Source organism: Tupaia chinensis, unplaced genomic scaffold (assembly GCF_000334495.1).
Source record: "Tupaia chinensis unplaced genomic scaffold, TupChi_1.0 Scaffold000451_1, whole genome shotgun sequence".
Lineage (NCBI taxonomy): Eukaryota > Metazoa > Chordata > Mammalia > Scandentia > Tupaiidae > Tupaia > Tupaia belangeri.
In genome coordinates this window covers 124,333-137,103 of record NW_006159957.1, presented here as the reverse complement: position 1 = coordinate 137,103, position 12,771 = coordinate 124,333, and the positions used below count along the sequence as shown (strand labels likewise).

The window sequence follows — 12,771 nt, the reverse complement described above, 5'->3', positions numbered from 1 at the left end:
CATGCTTCTTTTTTTTTTTTTTTTTTTTTTAACGCAAATGATGACAAACTGTTCAACTGTTGGCTCAATTTTAAAGAACATTTTCTGTTGCTTTTCTCTCTTAATTTAGAGGTATCATCACTTAGAGGCTAAACGGGGAACATTCTCTAACAGCAGTTTATATGCTATTTGACAATCTTTTTTATTTCAACATTTAACCAAAAGGTAAAATTTCCCATTTTGTTTATATTATTTCCTAAGACCTTAGAGTACATGTGTGGCATATCTAACACAACGGCTTATAATTTCAGGAATTATTTTCTTCTTAATGTCACTGAAACATACTGAGCTCTGATACAGTTAGTGGACTTGGCTAATAATATGCTAAAAAAATGATGGAAAAAAATGCATCATGACCTTAAGAATGGGTATAAAAATTTAAATAACAGAATTATAGGAGAGAGAGTTATTATTTTTTTCTTTTTTTGGAGAGGTTTTTTTGTTTTTGTTTTTGGCTATAAGGCACGTGTGCTCGCCAGAAAGACAGAGAGAGACAGAGAGACAGAAAGCAAGAAATCACTCCCCCGGGGGGGGATGGCCACACCGCAATCCCTTCTCCTCCATTCTCCTCTTGGGATCTTGGGCACGCATGCACACGCACCCAGCATGAGTTTAAGCCACCGGGTCTGGGACTTGAACTGTGGTCGACTACATGGGAGTCCAGCGACATAACCATTATGCTAACTGCTGATCCCAAGAGAGAATTATTTTAAGAAACTGGCTTATGGGGCCAGCATGTGGTGTAGCGGTTAAGGTGCTAGACTCCCACATGGCTGACTGTGGTTTGAGTCCTGGACCCAGTGGCTTGAAACTCATGCCAAGTACATGTGCATGTGTGACCAAAATCCCAAAAGGAGAATAGTAGAGAAGGGGTTACAGTGTAGCCATTCCCCCCTGGGTGGGGGGAGGTGTGATTATTTCTCACTTTCTCTTTCTCTGTCTCTTTCTGTGTCTCCAGTGAGGGCACACACCCTATAGCAAAAATCTTAAAAAAAAAAAAAAAGGAGAAAAAAAAAAAAAAGAAGTTGGCTCATGAAATTATGGAGCCTGACATGTCCAGAATCCAAAATGTGTAGGGTATGTTGGTAGGATGGGGACTCAGGGAAAAGCCAGTGTTTTAGCTTGCATCCAAAGGCAGGCTGTTGATAGGATTCCTTCTTCCTCAGGGAGTTCTTTTTAATTTTTTTTTTTAAAGGCTTTCAGCTAATTGGGACTCACCCATGTAAGAGGGCAATCTGCTTTACTTAAAGTCTGCTGATGTAGATGTTAATCTTCTCTAAAATCATTGTCATGGCAGCATCCTAATGTCTGACCGAATATCTAAGTAATATGGCCTGGACAGGTTGACACAGAACATCAGCTGCCTGAGTCCCTTATTCAAACAAACTCACGTGGAGAAACACCTATGGCTGCCGGCCTACAAATGCACCCTACATGCTCTGACATCATGGACATCGGAGGTTTAATAAAAAGCCTGTCACACTTCATATGTCAAGGGAAAGCCTTCTGCTAGAAAAACACATGTGGAGAGGCCAGTGGTTTACCGAAGATTTAATGCATGTTCCTAATGTGTAAATGTCACTGTCTGTGCTTCCCCTAAACACACAGCCTTCGGGGATTCAGTCTTTCATTGGATCCAGCACTGACTCATCCACCATGGACCAGACAGGAGAAACGTTAGAGAGGGATCAGGGAAGGTGGTCTGTGCCAAGCCCAGGGGAGCGCCAACTTCACTGTACCGTGTTCTCCTTCCCTGATGTTCACGCCCCTGCCTGATCCATTCTCACAGCTGTGTCTACACGGGAAGTGCCAGTGTACACAGTGCACACCGCCTGCAGACACAGAGTGCCTCTAAGAGAAACAAATACCACCATTATCCTTTCAACACTAGGGGAGCGCACGGCCGTCAACTGCTCCAATGACTGAAGTAGGGTCTCAGCGGCTGGCAAAGGGATAAGGCCTGCAGGGTGGCTCCAGGTAAGAGACCTCCTATTCCTGAGAGGATCTAAGGAGGCTTTGGATGTAGGACTGAAGAGGTGACCCTGGGCCAGCCACATAATCGTTCTGACCTTCAGACTTCCCTAGCTCTGCATGGGGCTGATCTCATGCCCTTTTCGGAGTTTTTACAAGAACTGGATGGCAGAACTCACCTGATGAGGCAAATCCACTCCTGTACCCAGAGCAGGTTCTCTTCCTATATTTAGTTGTTATTTAATCTAGTGACCTTAAAGAGCTAGTGAACAGAAAATAGATGCTTAGCTTTCACTGGGGGCAGTTGAAATTTTAAAAAATTCCTATCTACCTCATAATTTGGGTCACTTTGACAATGATTCCAAAGGACTAGTGTGGTCACAGTCTCTATGGAGATCTGATTTAGATCTAAATTGACCAATAATTGGAACTTCATAATACAAGTCCCCTTTGACGGCTCCACCTTCTCAGGGAAGCTGGGTGGTTTCAGCCCTGTGGCTTAAAGCACAGGGGCTGCTGGGTAAAGAACAACATTGGGATAACAGGAGAAAGCATTTTGGCATGACGAGGCTAGGAAGGAGAAGTTCCTTCTTTCTTTCTTTCTTTCTTTCTTTCTTTCTTTCTTTCTTTCTTTCTTTCTTTCTTTTTTTTTCTTTCTTTCTTTCTTTTCTTTTTTTTTTATACCTGTTAGTAAAAGCACATCTGTAAAATGCAGAAAACTTGGAAACTATGTGGAAAATAGAGGTAAGAAAGCGTCATCCAAAATCCACTTTAAATGGCAGAAATGACATATTTCTGGAGCCAGCAGTTGGCATGGTGGTTAAGAGCACTGGACTCCCACGTGGCCGACCACAGTTTGAGTCCAGACCTGGTGACTTGCTTTCTGACTTTCCCCCTCTCTCTTTCACTTTGTCCCTTTTTGGTCACATTAAAATAAATAAATAGATAAATAAATAAAAGTTAAATAATAAAGTAATTCTTTTTCAAAAAAGAAATCATGTATTTCCTTTCAGGCTTTATTTTAAATTTCCTTATGGCACATTAATGATGTTTTTCAAGCCACAGAGGCTAGGACTTGAACCACAGTCAGCCATGTGGTCCTTAATTTCTAGTGAATTTAGAAATGAATTCCTCATACATTTTGCAATTCGTGAATTTCCTTACCTCTTAGTGATATATCTTCTTCAGGGATATTAGAGACATATTGGGGCATCTCCAAAATACACTTCAAAATGTATGGCAAAAGGACAGTAAGCTACTGTGAGTCATGTGGGCTGGATGAATACCAAGCAATGAGGTGATCAGATAGAAGTAAAGGAAATTCAGTTTCCAGGGGGAAGAAATGAAGTGTTAAGGTTTCTCAGAAGAACCAAAGCAAATGACACAAGCATAATGAGGAGATGTTTTTGATTTCTGTTCCAAGGATCATTTTTTTTCTCTCATTCCGTGAAAATAATTTCCAAAATTGGTGCGTGTTCAAAGTAATAGTACAAAATGACGAAAACTAGAGAGAACATTTTTGTTTTTTTTTTTAATGAAGCAGAGAGTTAGGAAGCCACTTTGTTCCCAAGGAGAATAGGAGTGTTGTTCTTGGGCCAATTTGACCTGAAATGATAATAGCCGATACGTGTGGCTAGGCTCACTCTGAAGAGCTTTGCTTTCTTGCAGAAGATCCTAAAATGCAATTACGGTTTACCTTTATTTATAAAATCGGAATAAATCTATACAATAAGTTGTCAGAAAGATAAACTTAAAATTTAAAAAATGACAAAAGGAATGATTCAGTAGTTTCCCACTTGCTATATGTAACTTCAAAGGTAAGTAATCCATCCTTCATTCTCTAATCAATTCATCTAACATTCACTTAATGTTTGTTGATCTTCCAAAGCTAAAATTTTTAAGTAATACTGACAACAGAAATTAATTTTAATGTAAAACATATGGAGCATAAAAGCTGACAACGAACCATACGATTATAATTACAGCAACCACCATTTAAAAGGGAATCTTCATTTAATATTCTGTTTTTTTAGAGACAGATTTTTGCTACAGACCACATGCGCTCGCCAGAGAGATGGAGTGAGACGAGAGAAAGGAAGTGAGAAATCACCCTGAAGAGAGATGCCCATACCACAATTGCATCTCCTTCATTTTCCTCTCGGGACTTTGGGTATGCACACACACACACACACACACACACACACACACACACACACACACATTGTGAGTTTTAAGCTGCCAGATGCAGGACTAGAACTGTGCTTGACTACATGGGAGTCCAATGACATAACTATTATGCCATCTGCTGGTCCCATCATTTAAAATTCTTAAAATGCTTTTCTTGAACTAAACAATCAAAGAGTACACAAGGACATATAGACTAGATTTCATGGAGATGAAAAGAAGACAGCTGGAATTATGAATCACCCCCATTTTTATAGTGGTTTGACAATTTCTGGGTCATCTCCTCATGAACCCTGTTTCTAATTTGAGTCACTTCCTTAGAATTACACTCTAGGCAGATCCAAGGGCTTACTAAGGTTATTTCACGTCTGAAGTTATGTATTAATATTGTCAAGGGAGTGTCTACTCTCAGCACCTACCTCCTTTATTTTGGGGGGAACAAAGTTTTCATGATGATGGTTATTCATAACCCACAGTATCTCAAATAAAAAAGAAAAAGTATATGGTAGCCACTGAATGAACAGCTAGACGTCAAACCAATGCAGCCAAAGGATTTGATTTCCATCGTAAGAGGAAAAGTACCTTGCGAGCAGAGGGACTCAGATGTGGGCCTGATGGTTGCTGCATGATCGGGGCATCAGTGCACCTTCACAGAGCTGCTGTCAACTATTTAATGAGATTTCATGTACACGCACAAACTGCATTCTTCAAAGAACCCGACACACACAATAGTTTAAGACACTCTAGTTGAATATGAATATGGTAGAAGACTGTCCCAAAGACTAACGGCTAAAGTAAATCATTTCGGATCAAGGAGGGAGTTTCAGATTGAAAAATGGCAGAGGAGCTGCTGGGACAGAGTGGACAGTAGCACAATGTCCACACGCCTGTCACCCAGTGTGACAGCAGTTTGTGCCAGGGTAAAGTCTGGGTTCCAAGTCTGAATGATCTGTAACACACGATTTTTCTGCTTCTAGGAATCTGGATAGATGTAAACAAATGTTATTTATCTGAAATTTCCATATCTAATTCAAGTCAAAATACTCCTTACATGGTTTGCTTTTGTTTTTTTTTGTTGTTGTTGTTGTTGTTTTGCTATAGGGTGTGTGCGCTCACCAGAGAGAGACAGAGAGACAGAAAGTGAGAAATCACACACACACACACCCAGAGGGGATGGCCATGCCGTAATCCCTTCTCTCCCATTCTCCTCTCAGAATCTTGGGCACACATGCACACACGCCTGGTGTGAGTTTAAGCCACTGGGTCTGGGACTTGAACCATGGTCGACTACATGGGCGCCACGCAATACAGCCATTACGCCAACTGCTGGACCCCCCCCCTTATGTGTTTTACATGATGAATTTGGCTTTTTGTCCTGTGTAACCCTGAGTAGTTATATACCTGGACAGCTGGTTGCTATACAGATGAAAGAAACTCTTTGGAGGAATTTTTGAAACAAACACGCATATAATCCAGGAGCCATGTAGGAAAGACTGTCAGCCCGTGGGCCATACATCAGTAGCACTCTGACCCTGACATACTGCTCTGTCAAATTTCGAGAAATTTCTAGAAGGAAAAGTGTACCATATGTCTCATGGTTTGTTTCCCTAGACAGGTTCTTGGGATTGACTTGAATAATATGAGAAAATAGGGAATGAGCTCAAGTTCTCTTTTGGTTTCAGCCAACAATAACCCCAAGGCCCTTGGTGACATCTCTCAAAGACAGAATTCAAGGTGAAACAGCAAAGTTCCAACCTCTCCTCAACATGGTCTTCCTGCCCACTTTGACTAAATGAGTTTAAATGTGCCCTGTCTGAGTTAGATGCATCAAATGTGGAAGGCTCCTCAATAATCCTCCACTCTCAGGACCAGCAGATAATGGCTACATGGCTGGACTCCCACGTAGTTGACCATGGTTTGAGTCCCGGATCCAGTGGCTTAAAAACTCACACCGGGCGCGTGTGCGTGCATGCCCAAGATCCCAAGAGGAGAATGGAGGAGAAGGGATTTCGGCGTGGCCATCCCCCCTGGGGGGTGATTTCTCACTTTCTGTCTCTATCTTTCTGGCAAGCACATGTGCCCTATAGCAAAAACTTTTCAAAAAATAATAAAAAATAATCCTCCTCTTTCTTTAAAAAAAAAAAGAACAAAAGTAGGACTAGCAGTTGGCGTCATGGCTATGTCACTGGACTCCCGTGTAGTTAACTGTGGTTCTAGTCCAGGACCCGGTGGCTTAAACTCACGTTGGGTGTGTGTGCGTGCATGCCCAAGATCCCAAGAGGAGAATGGAGGAGAAGGGATTGCAGCGTGACCATCACCCCTGGGGGTGGGGGTGATTTCTCACTTTCTGTCTCTCTGTATTTCTGGTGAGCACACGTGACCTGTAGCAAAAACTTCTCAAAAAAAAAGAACAAAAGTATACTGGGTTTTGGATGCCTTTTCAGGTATTTTTCTATGAAAAAGAACTTCTATTTTTTTAAAAGAATTATTTTACTTCACTTTACTTATTTACTTATTTTTTAATTTGACCAGAGAGGGACAGAGTGAGAGAGTGAGAGAGAGAGAAAGTCAGAAAGCAAACCACCAGATCTGGGACTCGAACCATGGTTGGCCATGTGGGAGTTCAGCAGCCTTACACACCACACCACCCGCCAGCCCCTAATGCTCTACTTCTGAGGCTCAGGAGCTATCTTGCAATGTTGGCATAGAAATGAGGCAAAATTAAGTTAAATGAGATTACTTAAGCCTCTTGCCACCTCATTAAGTCACTGGAAATTTAAAATGAAGACCTAGCAGGCATGTGTGCTCTTTTTACAACTTATTTTTCAATATCTGGAAATTTCAAGAGAGTCTAGTTTAAATAAAATAACACAAATTAGAATCAGAAGACCTGGCTTTTTTTTTTTTTTCCCTAACTTCATAGAGGGTACATGTGCTTGCCAGAGATACAGACCAAGAGGAGGAAAGTGAGAAAACACACCCTATGGGGGGTGGTCACACCACACTCTTCTCTTCTTTCAGGGTTTCAGGCACACATACTTGGTGCTGGGAGGATCCCTCAAGCTGCTAGGTCCAGGACTTGAACCGTACTATCATCCATGTGGGATCCAGCTGCCCCAACCACCATGCCACAGGCTGGCCCAAGAATACCCGGTTTTCAAGGCAAGGTTCTTCCATTTTTTAAGTGATGGGATTCTGCAGTAGTATAGGCCACTTAATATTACCTCTATCTGATGAATGTAATATGTCATATTATTATAACTGATGATAATGGAATCCTATATACAATTCAGAGGGGTAACAGGGTTAGAGAAAAATTAAAAGAGACAAGATTATATATTGATGCTTTTTGTTTCCGTGGGTGAATATGTCAAAGTACAGTAAAAAATAGCATACTTCAATAACTTTCAGGGTTTGATATTTCATGGATCTCATAACTCCTTATGGATGAAACCCAAATTCTTTATACAAACTGGTCTGACTCGATCTTGCCATCACCCTACTCCAAAAGTGATCTGCTCCAGGGACCAGCAGTTAGTTTAATAGCTATGTTGCTGGACTCCCATGTATTGACCACAGTTCAAGTCCCGGACCCGGTGGAAACTCATGCTGGGTGCATGTGTGTGCATGCCCAAGATCCCGAGAGGAGAATGGAGGAGAAGGGATTGTGGCATGGCCATCCTTTCTGGGGGGTGATGTCTCGCTTTCTGTCTCTCTGTCTCTCTCCTCCAAGTCCTCCACACACCCTGGGGCGTCTGTCTTCCTCATGCCACACTGTTTGAGAATGCCGTGGGATTCCTCCTCTCCATCTTGGTCCCATCTGGGAGGTCTTCCTCTTCCATAATTCCTCTTTGGGACATTCACACTTCCTGGGGCCTTCTATCTTTAACATTCCTAAAATCTCGTCTACACCTTGCATTTGGCTACCATCTTAATCAAATGTTCTATTGTTCAGCTCAAAAAGATTTTGTGTGCCCTCCTTATGCCAACTCTGGTGCTACAAAGGGAGTAGAAGAAGACAGGGTTCTTGTCCTGGGGTGTTCACTCCTTCTTGATAAGAAAGGCCTGAGTAGCAGGGAGGCCCACAGCAGGTGTCTTCGCCCAGCGTGCCTGGTGCAGAATCCGGCATTAAGTCAGACCACGGTGTCCCACTTCTCATTTCTGCTATGTGCTGACCTTCTAGTTCTTGCTCTGCACTGAGGAAACTCTTGTCACTTGACTCATTCTTTACTTCCACACGGTTGCCACCAGGCTGGCCATTTCAGGATGCATGTGCACTGGCCTTTTAATGGCTTGACTTCCTCGTCTAGACCTTGCCTCCTATTCTCATGGTCACTGTGCAATTTCTCCACTTCAGAAATCACTAATTCAGGGGACCAGCAGTCAGCATAATGGCTATTTGCTGAACTCCCATGTAGTCGACATCGGTTCAAGTCTTGGACCCGGTGGCTTAAACTCACGCAAGGTGTGTGTGCATGCATGCCCAAGATCTTGAGAGGAGAAAGGAGAAGGGATTGCAGTGCGGCCATCCCCCCGTGTGGTGATTTCTCGTTGCTTTCTGTCCCTCTGTCTCTCTGGCAAGCCCTATAGCAAAAACCTCTCCAAAAAAAAAAAAAAAATCACTAATTCAGACATTTTCTTCCTACCAGAATATCCTTTTCTTTCAATTTGCTTTCCTAAGGATTGTCCCCCCCACACACACACACACACAGTGACAGTTCAACTATACTGGATACTTCTCATTGACAAAGGCTTTCAATATCTTCCCATCCATGCATAGCTCCCTTCTGTCTGTCTGTCTTTCACTCTCCAGTATCTTAAACTCCATGACCCTTTGACCTGTCCCAAGCCCCTAGAAAACCCTACCCCAGGAATAGACCCAACACTCTACTATCCTCTTGTCCATGCAAGGGCAGTTGAATGGGATGGGAACAAAACATACTGTGGGAAGATCAGAAGCAAAGAGTACTGACTGGTTACCAGAACCCGGCTCAAAAGCCTGGATCTCCAACCCTGTAATGTCCGTTTCCAACCTACTCTAATTTCTCCCAATACCCAACTCTCTTGCTGTCAGTTCTTGACTTCACCCCAACGTTCTGAGAAACGGAAGGCATGGACAGTCTCTCCGTCTACCACTCCCAAGCACATGTTCACCGAAAATCAAAGCTTCCTCCATCCTGTGTTGCTACAGGGATTTCCCTCCTAGCAAGCTGCTGGGCTGAGACTCTGGGGGGCTCCCTGCTCTGAGAGTCGGGCACAGGACTTGGATACTGGGCGCTCAACCAACCACTAGTCTCAGCTGGTGTCTCTAAGCTACTTTCTTCTTTATAGTCCAAAGACTGATTCCTTGGAGACCCTAAAGGAGCTTAGCAGCTCTTGCCATTGCCGAGCGCTATCGGAAGATGCTAGGACTCGATGAGTTAAAGAACATAAGGGAATAAACAGGGCCAGGAGGAAGAGAGAGGAGGAAAGAAAGGAAAGGAGACGGGGAAGGGAAGCATGAGCGTGTGCCTCAGGACCAGCCAGTCTCAGTCTTGCTGACGGTAACACAGGCGCCTAAGATGCTAGGATCAGCACAGATTAACAAGCCCAGGAAACAACTTCCAGGCACTGGCTTATCAAACTCATCAGCCTCCAAATACTCAGGGTTTCAAAGAGATGCTCTGCCGGTTGCCAGGGGGAGGATGTGAGATGTCATGTTGGTCATTTCCGTCACAGGGTCGTTATCCTCCCTCCTTTCGTTGTATTAACTGGAAAACGTCTTTGACGATCCTGCTTTCATGTATTGTATATTTTTCAAAAAGCCAGTCACTCCTTGCTCAGTGCACAGATTGGTCAGAGGATGCATCACCACACCCTGAGATTGACTTCTATAGGGCGTGTGCGCTCACCAGACAGACAGAGAGAGACAGAGAGACAGAAAACGAGAAATCACCCCCCAGGGGGATGGCCATGCCACAATCCCTTCTCCTCCATCCTCCTCTCGGAATCTTGGGCATGCACACACATGTGCCCGGCGTGAGTTTAAGCCACTGGGTCCGGGACACATACCACGGTCGACTACATGGGAGTCCAGCGACAGAGCCATTACACCAACTGCTGGTCCCCAAGATTGACTTCTGACGCTTGGGCATCTCTCTAGCCTGAGTCACTCGCAACCTGCCTAATTCAGCAACATCTTTCCTGCACTCAGCATAACTCCTGAGAATCCAACACATGCTCATGGAATGAATGAATGGCAGGATGAGACCACCCGGGCAATTTCAAAAGCAAAGATGAAACATGTGAGGAGATGCATCTTCCACTTCAAGACGACCTGGACCTCTCCTTTATGCGCACACCCCGGTGCGCCCTGTGGCCCCCTCTCATGCTCTCCAGGAGGGTCAGCATCCTTCCCCGCCTCTCACCTCAGCAATCTCTCTTCTGCAACCAATACTCCGTGAGGGTCTAGAATCACTGCTGGTCCCACCTGGCTGAAGGCAGTGGTGGCGCCGTCAGCCGAGAGCCCGAAAGTGCGGTCGGCCACTCACCTTGCTTGCTGGCAGACACAGCAGACCCAGACCTTCTCGTGCTTCTGGTAGGAGCAGCAGCTCTTGCAGACGTTGAACTTGCAGTCCCCGCAGCGGCGCTTGGTGTTGACGAGGAAGGTGAAGGGAGCACAGCAGCGCATGCAGCAGTGCTCCACGAACTTCTGGTGCTTCGAGAGGATGCTGCATTTGCTGCCTTCCTCATCCAGCTTCTGCTTCATCTCACTGGGAAGCCAGGGTGGGAAACGGGTGAGGAGAGAAGAAATAGCACAGCAGCAGGTCAGAGGGCCATCTTCCCACAGCTGCCCGCCCAGCCCTCCCAGAGCCCAAGCTAACCCACAGGATCTCCTCGTAGAACAACAAAAATCAGAAAAACCGAACACTTGACACAAGGTCCAGAGAGGAACTCAAAATAGTGTGTTGATTTTGTGTACTCCGGTACGTCGTGTTTTTAACAGGAAAGCATGGAGACCTTATTAGTTCTGTTTAACTAATAATGGACTACATGGAGATATGAATTATTATAAAACTAAGTACATCCTCGGAAAACCTTTAGCTTAATGAATGCCTTTTAAAAGGAGCGGGAGACCACTTATGATAAAACATTAATCCTCACAACAGCCCTGCTGGGAATATGACAAAGGCAGTCCTGACCCTACTTAACATTCCTGGAAAGGAAAGCACCCAGGGATTTTAAAAGCTTTTAAATCAATGTGAATCAATAAGGATTCTCTGGGTGATAGGCAGACCCAGGGCATTGGAGATTCAGTTGGGCAAAAGACAATCCTCTTTGTGCAAGAGCTCCTGGTCACGCTAGGCACACAGTCACCCATATCATCGCAAAACATGGCGTTGCATACCTCTCTGAGCTCAGCGAGAAGGAGAGGAGGAACCCTGAGCGACAAGGATGTACTCACGTGAACTGAATGATCTGGACAAAATGAACTGGATGTAACCCCATTACTCTGCATTGACAAGTTTGTGTGGTCTTGTCCACTATACAAATGGGGGGCTCAAACAACACAAGTGGAGACCCCTAATCCGAACATTTTTTAGCACAAGCATGACACCAGGCAAGTGGAAAATTACACACCTGATCCCGTGTGAGTGGTTGCAATCACAATGCAGGTACAGAACAATATCCCCAAGGGAAAAAGACCCTACAAGTCCCTTCAGCTGTGATGTGTCTTTTCTGTATACATTTATATTCCCCTTCTAGGGATTCCAACTTTTCTCACTGGTTCGTTATAAGATTTTCCTTTGGGCTGCCCCTATGGCCTCATGGTTAAGGCAACCATGGGATTTGATCCCACATGGATGACTGCATGGTTTGAATACTGGCTTTACAGATTGAAAACAAGCCAGGCACATGTGTGTGCATGACCCAAAACCCAACAGGATGGAGAAAAGGAGGAGAAGGGATTGCAGTGTGAACATACTCCACTGGGGGATGCTTTCTCTTTCTCCCTTGCTCTATTACTCTCTGGTTAGTGCACATGGCCTGTGGTATCTCTTTAGCATTCTTCAGTCTCACTGTGATGTGTCTAAGTGTGAACTTCTTTGCATTTGTATTTGGGTCTCTTAGTAATTTTTTAAAACACTCACTAACGCTAAAGTCATTACTGTTCTGAATGCTGCCTTCTATTCTATTCTCTCCTGGAATTCCAATTCTATATTAAATCTTTTCTGTTCTTTTATGTCACCAAATCTTTTTTCATCTCCTTGTGTATCTGAGATACATTCTAAGAAGTATTTTGGTTTTAGCTTCGGATTTAATGATATTTTGTTAATTCCATATTTTCTTTTTGGAAAGGTTTTTTGCTGTAGGGTGCGTGCGCTCGCCAGAAAGACAGAGAAAGACAGAGAGACAGAAAGTGAGAAGTCACCCCCCAGAGGGGATGGTCATGCTGCAATCCCTTCTCCTCCATTCTCCTCTCGGGATCTTAGGCATGCACATGTGCCCGGCATGAGTTTAAGCCACCGGGGCCAGGACTTGAACCATGATCGACCACATGGGAGTCCAGCGACATAGTCATTATGCCAACTGTTG

The 12,771-nt window shown here is 44.1% G+C and overlaps 1 protein-coding gene across 1 annotated transcript in view; it reads right to left on the bottom strand.

Moving 5' to 3' along the window:
* Positions 1-12,771, bottom strand: part of MYRIP (myosin VIIA and Rab interacting protein) — a gene marked incomplete in the record, with an annotated part of 307,310 nt that overhangs the window by 198,134 nt on the left and 96,405 nt on the right. The window contains 1 exon segment of the mRNA XM_014590459.2: positions 10,725-10,946. Coding sequence (XP_014445945.1) covers positions 10,725-10,946 — 222 coding nt within the window.